Raw genomic sequence first — 14,674 nt, forward strand, 5'->3', positions numbered from 1 at the left:
GAATTGGAGAAACTCCCCAAATACAGGTGTGCCAAGCTTATAGCCTTATACCCAAGAAGAATCAAGGCTGTAATGACTGCCAAAGGTGCTTCAACAAAGTACTGAGTAAAGGGTCTGAATACTTATGTAAATGTAATATTTCAGTTTTGTATTTTTAATACATTTGCAAAAACGTCTAAAAACCTGTTTTTGCCTAGTCATTTGTGGGTATTGTGTGTAGATTGACAAAGAAAAAAAACGATTTAATAAATTTTAGAATAATGCTGTAACTTAACAAAATGTGGAAAAGGTTTGAATCACTTCTGAATGCACTGTGCATGCTGTGTATTAGTTCACTGAGACTTGAGGGCATTACTGGAGAATAATATCATGTGAATTTCTCTTCATTCTCCCGAATATAACCTGCAATGACAATGTTATCTGATCATGACAATGTGGTAGCATAGGATGACTGCATCAGTTTCGTGTTGTAATGTTGGTCTGCGTGGTGAAGGAACAGCCTGTCCCCTAGTGAGCCAACCTAAGGGTGGCAAATCTATTCAGTGTTCATAATCCAAAAGTGATATTAAAAATTTGATTCAGAAAATTAATCTGGCAGCACCTTGCGTCGTGCTGTCCTGTCAGTGCTGATTGTTACTGTAGCCATGTCAGCATGGTGCACTTAACCAAATCCATCTGAATGGGGCCTGGTTGTCACATGTCCTGCCACCATGTCCCTTTGTCTCCGTGTCTGGACCATTTCATTAGGCAGGGGGAAGTTGTCTGAGGAAAAGCTGGCTACACTTAGATCACACTGGCCCTGTCCGCCTGCATGGTGTTAAACATATCCCCTCACATGAACTATCTCTGTAAATGCATATTCACATTCTCCTCTACTGAACACAAAATCCCATTTCTTTTGTTCAAATGGATGCCATATCTCCCTATGTCATGCCTTTAACATATGTGCTAACCAGGTTCATTTCATAGCTTCTGGCTCACTGGATTAAAAGACCCGCTTTCAGTGTTTTCTTCTGTTTGCTTTCCCCCTTTCATTCAGTAATCTGTGCAAAAAGCAGAATTAAAGGGCTATACGACCCTGAAGCGAGCCTTCTCCTTTCAGGTTGTTAAACGAAGGGAGAATGAGTGGACGTGGTTCCCGGGGCAGAGGGGGTGTGGGATAGTGGGGTTCGCTTTCAGGTCAAAGTACTGCTGTTGTGAGCTAACATGTTTTTTCTATTCATAAACCAGTCATAGCAAAGTGCTCTTATTGACTAACATAATGGTGGGAATTACTGTTGTTTAGTCTTTACCTACAAAGCACATATTCATATATATTTTTGTGTGCATAGCACATTTTTGTGTGCATAGCTAATTAAAAAATACCATATATTCTAGAGTTGATCTACTTGTAGATGTATAGTTATGTAAGTAAAAGACAAAGAAAGAAATGAATACAGCTGTATCGTAGATTCATGATTTTCTCCGATTTTGAGTCAGAGTCTCAGTATTATTTCAGACTGTTCTGTGTTAAGCCTCGTCCAACTTCTTGACAGACAAAAGAGTGTGTTTCTGTTTGATGTAAGGTTGCAGGCAGCCATGGAAGCTCATAAATAAACAAGTTACAGCCCAGCAACATTCATCGCAGCTGCCAGTTTGGGCTTGTCCTTCACTTGTCATTAACCTAATTTAAAGTCAGGTTTATTGCATTAGGAAGCCCACGACAACCAATAGATTTCGATAACACAACAGCAAAAGACGAGGAAGTCAGTAATTCCCAACTCTGTTTAAATCTGGTTTGGAATTCTTCTTTGGCATTGATAAGGATTCCCATGTTGACTTGCTCGATAATAAGTAAATTGATACTGAATATCCCTTTATCAAAGTCCAGACCTGTGATTACAGTATATTGTGTCTGTAAGAGTTATTCTATTTTGAGAGAGCACCAGGGTTACGTTACCTCATGTAGAAACAGCTATGGTTGCACAGTGCATCCAGTATAGCTGATAAATAGTTTTCTCTCATGGGCCTTGCTCATTAACCAGAAAAAATACACTGCTAGCATCCCACTCTGTAAACCACCGTATGTATCCCAGTGGTCTTGTCAATGGACTATGACCTGGAACTAAACTGTCATTGGATTAAGCCAGGGTGAAGGAGGAATGCTTTCTTTAGTAATGCGTTTATGAATGCATAATGCATGAATGCATTAGTGAATTAGTGGTAATTAAATAATGTATTAAATTATAATTAAATGTAATTATACGTGATTGTCTTGGACCATCTTATCCTTTTCAATTTGAAGTACACAGTTATGCACACACACTATTCATAGTAAAAAGCTATGTTTTATTTGACTTCAATTTGTTGGCCTTTCCCACTGTTCTAGTGTATAGGAGAATGTAGAGCTCTGCGCCTGGCGATAGGATGTGAGGGGGCTTTTTCAGAACATCAGTACTGAGACAGTGTACTACACTGTTGAGGTTGTTTGGATTTTCGTCCACAGAAAATCCTCTATGGATGTAGCACTTGACAAAATAAATAAATAAAGACTCAGCATTTGAAAAAAGAAGCAGCTCTGAGTTTTTTCTACGACACGACTGTCTTAAAGATTTACTCCTCCTGTAGAGGACAGAAGGATAGGAAGGAGTCAAAACACAACAGAAAAAAAAGACAGCACACCTTTAACAAATATATTCCCATCTTGGTGAGAAAGTGGATTTAATTCACAGTATGTCTTTCAAAGTCATTCCACTAACAGTACATATACTGAACCAGCTCATGTTAAATAAAAAACATCCAGGGTTGGAGACTTAGTTTGGCTTGTTGAGAAAAATAGTATTGGTGATTTTTATGGTAAACAGTGCATATTTTTTCATCAGCAAGGCCCTTGTTAAAGTGTTGAACAGGAAGGAAGAAATTACACTGAAGCAGTGGTGGATGGTAATAACATTTGCTTTTCTTTAATGAGGACAGGACACTGCCCACCTCTCATCTCTCCCTGACCATAACAGTCCCAGGGAGAAGATTCTCTCTAATTGAGGGGTGTTTCTCCAGACAGAGAGATTAAGGGCTAAAATGATCCTGTAAATCTCCCTCCCTGTATCTGTAAGCACCTGCAATCAGCTGAAATTAGTTTTTTTCCTGAGCATTTGTCTTGGATCCTTGGAATAGCTGCAGTCCTTGCTCAGATGTATCTACTGTTGTCAAGAGTGGGGGCCAAAGCGAGCACAAGATAAATGCCAGAGAACTCAAATTAATGTGATCTTTATTTCGTTCTGGTTTAACTTGCTTGGTAGGCTGTAAACCAGAACTGGGAGAGTTGCTTACATCTATCGCTACTTCCAGCTATCTCTCTGGTCAATAGTCAAAAGCCCTCTTCCTTTTTAGCCTGGCTGTCATGAGCTGAGCACAAAGGAAATAAAGAGCAGCACAGGTACCATGTAATATTAAACCAAGCCTTCCAACACTCACATGATGGAAAATGCAACACAGCATGCATAATTGCATTCATACATAACCCAATAATTTTGGCATTTAGAAGTAGCCGTGAAAATACCAGGATGAATATTGCAGGGAAACCACTAGCACAGCATTAGAGCATCTGGCCCTTCAGTAAATGTACAGTAAATATACAGTAATGTACAGTGAAAATATAGTCTTTGTAGGATCCCTTACACAACAGCCTTGTATAACTAGTAGTTCTCAGTGAAAGAACACCCATGACATTACATGCGTTGAAGACAACTGTGTGGAATTGGACACTTCAATCTTATAGAACAGGATGGCCTGTACAGTAATTTGGTCAGTAAAAAAATTAAAGCGAGAGAGGGACGGGATAGACAAATAGAAAGAGCGAGAGATGAAGATGGAGAGAGAAAGAGAGTAAGAAAAAATATAATGTGAGCCACTGCATTGCATCAGGCCAAGTAGACAAATTGCACTTCTCCTGTTTTTTTCCCCAGAGTTCTCGAGTTAGGGAGAATTTTCACATCCCTGCTGCGTTTGAGATAGATGTGTCAGTTTGCACTTCTCTGGGCTTTGCCGAATCATCCTGGCAGAGGCAGAATCTAGCCTCCTAACCCCCCTCGGATCCTCCTTGTTGGTCATCCCGGAATCCTCCTCTCGCTCTTTTTCTCTCCCCCCTCTCTCTCTCTCTCTCTCGCTCTCCCTCTCGTGTTGGTGTACAGTTAACACCTTTTTTCTCTTTCCATTCTTCTAAGTGACCTTCATAAGGCTCACACGACCTTCCCTTTGTCCGGAGCCGCTCCCTTGCTCTCTTCCTATAAATGACTGAAGAAGGGATGTGTGGAGGACAAAAAAGGCCAAGTCCTCTATCAATAAAGATTAGGTCTTAATCATCCTATGTTTTGTGCAGTATGTCTGTCTAATAGCTTCCTGGTCAAGGTTACAAGGTCATTAACAGTATAGCAGCCATGTGAACAGTCACGGTCAGGTCAGCTAAGACTGGGAAGGAACAGTACATGGATGTTAGAATGCATTTCACATTAGGGCTTCCCAGGGCACACTGTAATGGGACATGCAGTATTCATGTTTGTCATGGAAGCATCATCCCCATTTAAATGAATTACAGCACACCCACATGGTAACAGATACTGATAGCATCAAAGGAAGCTCTCATAGGGGTTTTCTCATCGGATGGAACAATATAGACTCGTGGGTGTGGCAAACATTGTCATTTTCACTGAACCAAGCCATGGTCTAGACAGGGCAGGTATAGGATCTAACATTCCAGTTCAGCTTTCAGACAGAAAAGTACTGCACCTCACACGTTTCTGGTGTACATGATTCCCACTTTTATTTTCGACAGAAAAGGATGTTTCTTCTGGTTTATTTTGGTTACATTGAAAACCGTTCTGTGAAAAACTGTAGCACCAGAGCAGATACTTATTGCCCATTCTTAGTTTGTTAAAAAGGTCAATTTGTGCTATTTTGAGTTGAGATCAATTGTGATTGTGGAGAAACGTTTTCTTCCAGTATATAAAAAAGACTAGCACTTTATTTATTTTCCAGTCATTTTCTAAATAAAAAGAGAGATGTAAATGTAATATATCCTTTCCATTTCAATCACAACAAATACACATAAAGCAAAAAAAATGGGCGGCATTTAGCATAATTCAAGCAGGGAATTATCTTTCATGTTGAATAATATTATATATTTAAATATATATATATTTATATATATATATATGTTTATGTACAAGTATGGCACTTGATTACACGAAAGCAAGAAAACACTTTTCACAAATAAAAGCAGTGGGCGCTTTGGTGTATTGTAAATTAAGGAAGTCACAGACGTTAGCGTTTGCAGCAAATCCACTAGATACTGTTTTGCAAGTCAGCCATATAGCAATGGAATGATTACATACGTTAAGGTCAGTGGTGCGAACACAGGCAACAAAAAACACGAATGAAGCTAATGTATTTCAACTAGGTCAATCTAGCCAAAATTGATTTATATATTTATCCATATGCCTATATACATCTGGAGATAGGCATATGCCTATATAAATATGGATAATAGATTTTCCTTCGAACACATGTATTGTGTTTCTTAAATAGGTTGTTGTCAAAAATCGGTTTGAAACTGTTTTTGAAACACTGTCAATAGCACGTATCGGGTTAGGTTTGGCTCCCCGGTGTTCACCTCTTAGTGCAATTTGCATTTGCGCTCTTCAAGTACAGTAGAGTAAATGCGTGAACACGTCGACATGATCTAAATGTAGCGCTTTACATAGTATAAACGTCACTACAAAGTGGAATCAGTGCAATGTAATAAGTCAACAAACGTGGAATCCAGGCTTGCCATTGGAGTCCATAAAAGACAAACAAATTAAAAAATCTGCCCACTCGTTTAAGTCAAGAAACGGATGAGGTGTGAGGAGCTGTACATCCCGGGTTCATCTTGGTTTAATCTTTACACATCGCACATTGTCCCTTCGGTAACTCTCTCCGTGTGCTACACATAAGCAGAGTCACTGGATTGAGTACGACCGAAATTAGGCACACTCATTCGGGGCAAGTCCTTATTTCTGATTTCATAAATGGACTTCCGCCTCGCCTGCACTCCTCGCACCGCGGTTTTGATTTTCTTCCACCCCAAATGATTGAGTTCTGCCAGATTCAGCAACACACAAAAGCCACTGACCGCGAACATGAAGACTAGAAACACGGTCTTCTCTGTTGGTCTGGAAACATAGCACTCGACATCTTTTATGCATGGATATCGATCACATTCGTACACCGACGGGACGTTGAATCCATACAAAAAATATTGACCCACTAAAAACCCTATTTCCAGCGCGTTTCTGAAAACCACTTGAATTATGTAAAATCTCGAGATACCCTCTTGCCGACTCTTTTTAGACTTCCCAGTAGTTCTCATGGCTGAATTTGGGATCTCTTTGACTTCCAAACAGTCGGGTTCGGCTTCTTTGGTGGAGTTCTCTGTGTTCTGAAGTACTCCATTCACAATGGTGTTTTTAATCTTTTTGCTGTCATCTCGTTTCATTGAATCTTGATCCTTATCCAGGGACAGAAAGACGGTGGAGTACCGTCGCTCCTTCTGTTTCGCTGACTGATGCACCGAGTATGTGATAAAACAAAGACTCGGGGTGCAAACCATTATGATCTGGAAAACCCAAAATCGAATGTGTGAAATTGGGAATGCCTTGTCGTAGCAAGCCTGGTTGCAGCCAGGTTGTAAGGTATTACAAACAAACATGGTTTGCTCATCATCATAGACCGTCTCTCCAACTATTGCTACGATTAGAATCCGGAAGATCACCACCACAGTTAGTAGGATCCTAAAAAACAAACAAAGTATTAATATAAAGTCCGTAAATGATTTACAATGGCGCTCTAAGCAGGCGTGTGTTTGGGAGCTGTCCAGTGCTGAAACCAAACGCTATTTGCTGGGATGACGCTTTGCTCGCTCTCAGCATGGAGTTTGGGATGCTATGTGTATTATGCGTTGTTGTCATTTGTGTTATATACTTTGTGTACTCTGAAGTATTTACTAATTGGCATTAATCTGTATTTGTGTTTTCAAATGTTTTGCCAGCGTTGGTTTGGTAATGTAAGCGGAGCAGGCAATAGTGCACGGTCTCTGCCTCTCAGTTAGTGCATGGCACAGGAACCCCTCTATCCACAACAACAGCCATTAAAACTGCCAATACAGTTGACATTTTGCTCTTACCTTCCTATCATAGTAGAGTGCTGCTGGACAGCAGCCTCCAGAAGCCTCTCTAGTATGGTCCATTCCCCCATTGTTGTTCATCCGGAGCAGGCGAGAGTCTACGGCACACTGCACGAACTTCTGCCGAATATGTGGAAAATATTTCCTTGGGTTTTTGTTCGTTGTCACTCTCCAGAGGCTCGGAGGTTATCTGACAAATGCATTGATCATGAGCCCGCAGCTGGCCTGCCCTCTTCTCTCGCGCGTCGTGCAATAGGGTTCTGTGCGTCTGCCCGAGCGCTCGCGTGACGCTGTCACTTTCTCGTTGTCTTGGGGAGTCCGAAAGGCTGATTACAATAAACCCTCCTATTGTCGATCTTAAGATCAGACTGATGAGTTGCGCGCTGTGTCTGGGTGCATGGAGGTTGGATTTAATGTCTTGCCAGCTTTAATCCGCCTTTAAGTAGTCCCCTCTCTGCGTCATGTGCAGACAGGTTGGCGGAACCCGGCCAAACGCTGCCAGGATTTCTCATTTTCAATATTCGACGAATGGAACCCGGGGCCGGTGTGAAAGATTAATCTGTGATAAAATGATTGGCGATAAGCTCAATGCACCCGGTGTTTCAAGTTTACAACACATACAAATTACTGAGCCAGACCGAATTGTCTCTGGTGCGCGTGCTCAGGGTCATAGAGGTAGAGGGAGAGGGATAAAGGGAGAGAGGTAAATGCGCTGTGTACTGAGCCCTCGGGTCAAGGTATGGCGCCCAGATATTTTTTCGGTTCCCTTTAAGGCAAACACTTGTTGATTTTTAACTGTAATCGTGACAATGCCTGCAATAAAGCAGGTTTTCTTGAGTGCACGTGGAATACCCCCGATTTCAGTACTCGTAGTAACGCCATAGTAAAGCAGGGAAAATAATAATGCTGTGGATACACTGTGACTATGTGAAAGTACCATCCGAGTTGCTAATCGCTTCACAAGTTTGCCGGCCTGTGTGTGTGTGTGTGTGTGTGTGTGTGTGTGTGGTGTGTGCGTGTGTGTGCGTGTGTGTGTGTGTGTGTTTTGCCCTTCGATATGATCAACTCAACTACGGAGCAAGGGGCGTGACCTCGATCATTAATATTACTGTTTTAAGACCATAGGCTACACACACATGTAGTAAATGTTAAGTGGTAGGCTTAATACATCGAGTAGCCTATATTGTATCTTTGCATAAAAATTAGATCATATAAAAACAAATATTATTTTCCCCCCAAAATGTAATGAAATTCCAAGTGAAGGATTGGCCTTTGTTTGATGAGGCTACTTTGTAATATCAATATGTAAAATATAGATATTTCTGACCATTGTGTGGAAGAGAACAGATATTTACATATAGTAGACTATATGCAAAGGTACCTTCTACTACCTGATCTCAGGTGCATGGATTAGAGTGAGGATCATGTGACTTCGTTTTTATTGAATGAATGGGCGTGGTACAAGGGCTTATCTCTCCCTGCTGTAATCTTCCATAAACTCAAATCTTTTATAACCTTCCTATGAATCATCACGTGATGTAATAGATAAGGTGTGTGTGAGAGAGAAAGATGTGAGGATGCTCTCTAAACTGCAGCACATGATCTTGAATAATATAGACATGGATGTCATCAGTAATGCAAACACTGCGTACCAACACAATTCATAAGACCCATGAAACATGGCATAAACACATCAATCCAAGTCCATAAGTTATGCCGCATCAATTGTCTTTTCCCACATACATCCACATATGAAAATTAAAAATATCAGAGGGGTATGCTCCCTGCACAGTCTTAACAGAACAAGGTATTTGAAAGTGCCATTCCTGTCACCTTTGTCATTGACAGGAGTCATATTGGCTTATAGGTTTAAGCTATCAGCTGTTGTGATTAAGGAACTTGTACAGATGCACCGTCGAGAGCATTCTGTTGGGCTGTATATCACTGCATCTTCACCGCTGGGTTCTCCAGAGGGTGGTGCGGTCAGCCCAGCACAGTACCGGGGACACACTGCCTGCCCTCCAGGACATCTACAGCACCCGGTGTCATAGGAACACCTAGAAGACCATGAAGGACCTTAGCCACCCGAGCCAGGGCCTGTTCACCCCGCTGCCATCTAGAAGGTGGAGACTGTACAGGCGCATCCAAGCTGGGACAGAAAAACATCTTCCATCTCCAGGCCATCGGACAGTTAAACAGTCATCACTAGCTGACCTCCAGGGTTAGGGCGTAATGGATCACATATAATCCTTTACATGTAAGGGATTACAAAAAACTAACCCATTACCAGCAAAAACATTGTAATTAGATACTTTTGAAAAACTAGATGATTACTTCAAGGATTACTTTTAAATTCAGAAAGGATGTTCAGAAAATATCTTTAACGCTTCTGTTCTCAAGGACATTCAAATCAGCATTGAAAAAAGGCGCAAAAGTAATTTGTTCAACGTGAGTGAGTCTGACCACAAGCCAGAGACACCTATGATGACATCAAATGTGTTGGCGGGATCACGGGAAAATAACAGGAATAGGCTTTTGTAGGCTACAGTCTAAGCTATGTCAGCATTGTCACAACCTGGCTCTTCGATGGTGACCAACAAGGGAGTCCAAACGTTGGCAGTTAAGGAGTAACAAAAACATTATATAACGAACAAAGTATAAAACTACAGAGGAAAACTAACCTGTGAAGTGTGAAAGTAGGCATGTGAGGGGTGTAATGGAGATGCATGGATGAAGGTCAAATGTGTGTAAGTGTTGACGCGTGCATCTAATCCCCCAAAAAATAATCAACCAGATCACAAAACAAAATGGTGCTTGTGAAGAGCGAGAGCCAGGACTGGGCACCAGGAACTTTTATCTCCTAGTTGAACCCAAACCCAGGTGCAACATGTCACCTTAATGACCCAATCAGCGCCACCTGTCCCCAATCTGCAAATAAAAGCACAAACAGAACAATGGAGGGAGAGTGAGGCGGGCGTAACAACCCCTCACATAAAAATCAGGGCCTAACAAGGACCCGAAAACAAAACCCACAACCATACAAATACGACTGATAGCTGTTAAACTTTCAGGAGAAATAGCTAACAGGATCTTCCACACCGTCATCTGCTTGAAGCAACACGGCACCTGTCCCACATTACTGGCATCCACATATAGGCTGAAAGGCTGTTCCAATCGTGGGGCAGCCAACACAGGGTCAGAGCTAAGAAGCCATTTCATATTTTTAAAAGCACTCTGACAGCAGGAAGACCAGATTAAATCAGCCCTCTTCAACAGATCAATCAGAGGTGCTACAACTGTGGAGAACGTGCAGCAAAACCCCTGATAATACCAACCATACCTAGGAAGCTTTGCAGCTCCTTCTTGGTGGTGGGCGGTGGCCACTTTAGCCCGCACTGGGAGAACATGACCCTGCCCAAACACTCTGCCGATGTAGGTCACTGTTGCCTGGGCAAACTCACATTTGGCTAAGTTCACAGTGAGACAGACGCTCAAACAGAGTCTGTAGCCGCACCAGATGTCGCTCCCAAGTGTCACTATAAACAACCACGTCATCTAGATAAACAGTACAGTCTTCAAGGCCAGAGATCACCCTATTCATAAGACGCTGAAATGTAGCAGGAGCAATGCATAGGCCCAAACTCATGACCGTATAGCAGTAAAGACCTGAAGGAGTAATAAAAGCTGATATTTCACAAGCTCTTGATGAAAAAGGCACCTGCCAGTAACCCTTCAGCAACTCCAACTTGCTGACAAACTGGGCAACACCAACCTGGTCAAAACAATCTTCCATCCGTGGGAGTGGGTAATAGTCTGGTTGTCACACTATTAACCTTCCGGTAATCAGTGCAAAATCTAAGAGAAACATCTGGCTTGCTCTCCAAGAGACATGGTGTGGCCCAACTGGAGAATGATGGTACAGGGATATCATTAACTAGCATGTACTTAATCTGAGTCCAAGTGACGTAGCTTCTCCAATGAGACACGATAAAGTTTAGTGGGGACAGCATCCTCAACATAAATATCGTGCACTGCCAAATGAGTACGAGAAGGTGTCAGAAAACAAAGACTGAAAATCAGGGATCAAATCAGTTAACTCTGCTAGACAATCAGACAGGTGACCCAAACGCTCCAAATTTGCAAGGGACTCTGAATTCATCAACCTACCCTGCAAAATACAATCAGGGCCCGGCACCCCCTCTTCATCACATTGCCACTGATTGTGAAGGTGGTCTGGCTGACATACGATCAACAGATTCCACCAAAAGAACAGGACTAACCACATCAGTTTTAGCATGTAGTTCTGATTTAGCCATTTCAGAAGACAAACGAGCATAATAGGGCTTTAACAAATTGATATGGCAGAGCTTATTCATTTTCTGCACTCAGGGGTAGCAGTCAGCTAGTTTAAAATCAGACAATTGGTAAACCAGTGTATGGGCTGCTGACTTTGGCTTGAAAAGGAAAACCAACAATGGTCAGCCGGGCCAGAACCTGGTCCCATGAACTAGTCAAGCAACCTTTTCATCCTTACCTGAGAGGATTCTAGTTTTTCCTTTAGTCATTTCACAAGCTACATGCAACCTGTGTCAGAAACCACTAACATATGACACATTTGGGGGAGGCTCAACCACCTTCCAATCCTCCTTTATTACACAAGGGTATGACCAATAACAAGGTCATTAGGACTGAACCCAGTGCTCTTGCTACTTTAACAGAGTAGCAACCAGGGTAACCCCTCTTCCCAGTCACGTTCTAATTCAGTGTACTACACACGTAACAGTGACTTCAAAGTCTGATGAAAACACTCAAGGGCCCCTTTACTCCGCATATGATAAGCACTGGACTGATTATGTTATGCGCAATTGTCGCAAAACTTGTGCAAATATGCGCAACGAACCCTGATCTCTCTGAATCACCACAATCTCCATGTTTTGAATATCTAGCTGGGATTTAGTGGTAATGTTTTGAATACCTAACTTCAGACTTGGTGGTAATATTGCAAGTGGATAGGCTGGAGGATATCTCGTAGCCTGACATCACAGCTAACATGTAGGTGCTAGCAGCTTTAGAACACAATCAAAAATCAAATGCTCAAACGGCTGGCCTGTAACAGGTATAGGTTGTAGCAGGACTGGCCTTAACATCTGATTAGGCTTCCCAGTCAGCTGACAAACATGGCATGTTTCAATGTAAGCGGAAATGTCTTTCTTTAAACGAGGCCAATACAATTTTTGCTAAATTCGATCATAGGTTTTACTAACCTCTAAGTGACCAGAAACATCATGAGATGTTTTCAAAACTAGATATCAAAGCTTAGAAGGAACCACAATCTGAACAATAGCATCACCCACAACTTTTGCTGTGAGGCATCCATTTCCTCACCAACAACTGATCTTGAATGTAGTGACCCTGGGCAGCACTTCTTACCTAAACCGGAAGTACAGTGCCTTGCGAAAGTATTCGGCCCCCTTGAACTTTGCGACCTTTTTCCACATTTCAGGCTTCAAACATAAAGATATAAAACTGTATTTTTTTGTGAAGAATCAACAACAAGTGGGACACAATCATGAAGTGGAACGACATTTATTGGATATTTCAAACGTTTTTTAACAAATCAAAAACTGAAAAATTGGGCGTGCAAAATTATTCAGCCCCTTTACTTTCAGTGCAGCAAACTCTCTCCAGAAGTTCAGTGAGGATCTCTGAATGATCCAATGTTGACCTAAATGACTAATGATGATAAATACAATCCACCTGTGTGTAATCAAGTCTCCGTATAAATGCACCTGCACTGTGATAGTCTCAGAGGTCCGTTAAAAGTGCAGAGAGCATCATGAAGAACAAGGAACACACCAGGCAGGTCCGAGATACTGTTGTGAAGAAGTTTAAAGCCGGATTTGGATACAAAAAGATTTCCCAAGCTTTAAACATCCCAAGGAGCACTGTGCAAGCGATAATATTGAAATGGAAGGAGTATCAGACCACTGCAAATCTACCAAGACCTGGCCGTCCCTCTAAACTTTCAGCTCATACAAGGAGAAGACTGATCAGAGATGCAGCCAAGAGGCCCATGATCACTCTGGATGAACTGCAGAGATCTACAGCTGAGGTGGGAGACTCTGTACATAGGACAACAATCAGTCGTATATTGCACAAATCTGGCCTTTATGGAAGAGTGGCAAGAAGAAAGCCATTTCTTAAAGATATCCATAAAAAGTGTCATTTAAAGTTTGCCACAAGCCACCTGGGAGACACACCAAACATGTGGAAGAAGGTGCTCTGGTCAGATGAAACCAAAATTGAACTTTTTGGCAACAATGCAAAACGTTATGTTTGGCGTAAAAGCAACACAGCTCATCACCCTGAACACACCATCCCCACTGTCAAACATGGTGGTGGCAGCATCATGGTTTGGGCCTGCTTTTCTTCAGCAGGGACAGGGAAGATGGTTAAAATTGATGGGAAGATGGATGGAGCCAAATACAGGACCATTCTGGAAGAAAACCTGATGGAGTCTGCAAAAGACCTGAGACTGGGACGGAGATTTGTCTTTCAACAAGACAATGATCCAAAACATAAAGCAAAATCTACAATGGAATGGTTCAAAAATAAACATATCCAGGTGTTAGAATGGCCAAGTCAAAGTCCAGACCTGAATCCAATCGAGAATCTGTGGAAAGAACTGAAAACTGCTGTTCACAAATGCTCTCCATCCAACCTCACTGAGCTCGAGCTGTTTTGCAAGGAGGATTGGGAAAAAATGTCAGTCTCTCGATGTGCAAAACTGATAGAGACATACCCCAAGCGACTTACAGCTGTATTTGCAGCAAAAGGTGGCGCTACAAAGTATTAATTTAAGGGGGCTGAATAATTTTGCACGCCCAATTTTTCAGTTTTTGATTTGTTAAAAAAGTTTGAAATATCCAATAAATGTTGTTCCACTTCATGATTGTGTCCCACTTGTTGTCGATTCTTCACCAAAAAATACAGTTTTATATCTTTATGTTTGAAGCCTGAAATGTGGCAAAAGGTCACAAAGTTCAAGAGGGCCGAATACTTTCGCAAGGCACTGTACTTGATCAAATAAACCTTAAGGTAGGATCAGAGGACTGCTCCATCACAAGAGTGCTACAGGACATAGGCAAAGGTAAATCATTTAATGGATTATCAAACCTGTCAGCTATGTGTTGTGTGAGTTCCGTTTTGACCATAGTGTCAGCACTACTCATAGCACGAGTCACAGCACATGCAGAGAATACCTCCGGGAATCTCTGTACATTTTCATTGATAATCCCTACATGGGATTGGGTATGAGAAATTACCAGAGGAGATGCATCACACCAGACACGACTACTGGATAAGTTACCCAAAATCACATGAACATCGTCAATGGGCAGAAAGGGACGTACCACAAGGGAAACCTCACATTGCACTAGGTCAGATTACAGTTTGACTTTGTGCAAGGGTAGAGCC

General features: G+C 41.9%; 1 protein-coding gene across 1 annotated transcript; it reads right to left on the reverse strand.

The window, feature by feature from the left end:
• Positions 1-2,460: 2,460 nt before the first annotated feature.
• On the reverse strand, positions 2,461-7,791 carry LOC110505702 (gap junction delta-2 protein). The gene is made up of 2 exons (XM_021585094.2): positions 7,199-7,791; positions 2,461-6,806 (listed from the first exon to the last, which is right to left on the reverse strand). The coding sequence occupies exons 1-2, from the start codon at positions 7,267-7,269 to the stop codon at positions 5,960-5,962; spliced, it is 918 nt and encodes a 305-aa protein (XP_021440769.1). The 5' UTR covers positions 7,270-7,791; the 3' UTR covers positions 2,461-5,959.
• Positions 7,792-14,674: the final 6,883 nt, after the last annotated feature.

This window comes from Oncorhynchus mykiss, chromosome 25 (genome assembly GCF_013265735.2).
Source record: "Oncorhynchus mykiss isolate Arlee chromosome 25, USDA_OmykA_1.1, whole genome shotgun sequence".
Classification (NCBI taxonomy): Eukaryota; Metazoa; Chordata; class Actinopteri; order Salmoniformes; family Salmonidae; genus Oncorhynchus; species Oncorhynchus mykiss.

Excerpts from the sequence above, each read along its gene's own strand:
- LOC110505702 (XM_021585094.2), bottom strand. The coding sequence starts at position 7,269 with ATGGGGGAATGGACCATACTAGAGAGGCTTCTGGAGGCTGCTGTCCAG. Across the intron at positions 6,807-7,198 it reads CACTCTACTATGATAGGAAG|GATCCTACTAACTGTGGTGG; the intron begins GTAAGAGCAAAA and ends TTTGTTTTTTAG.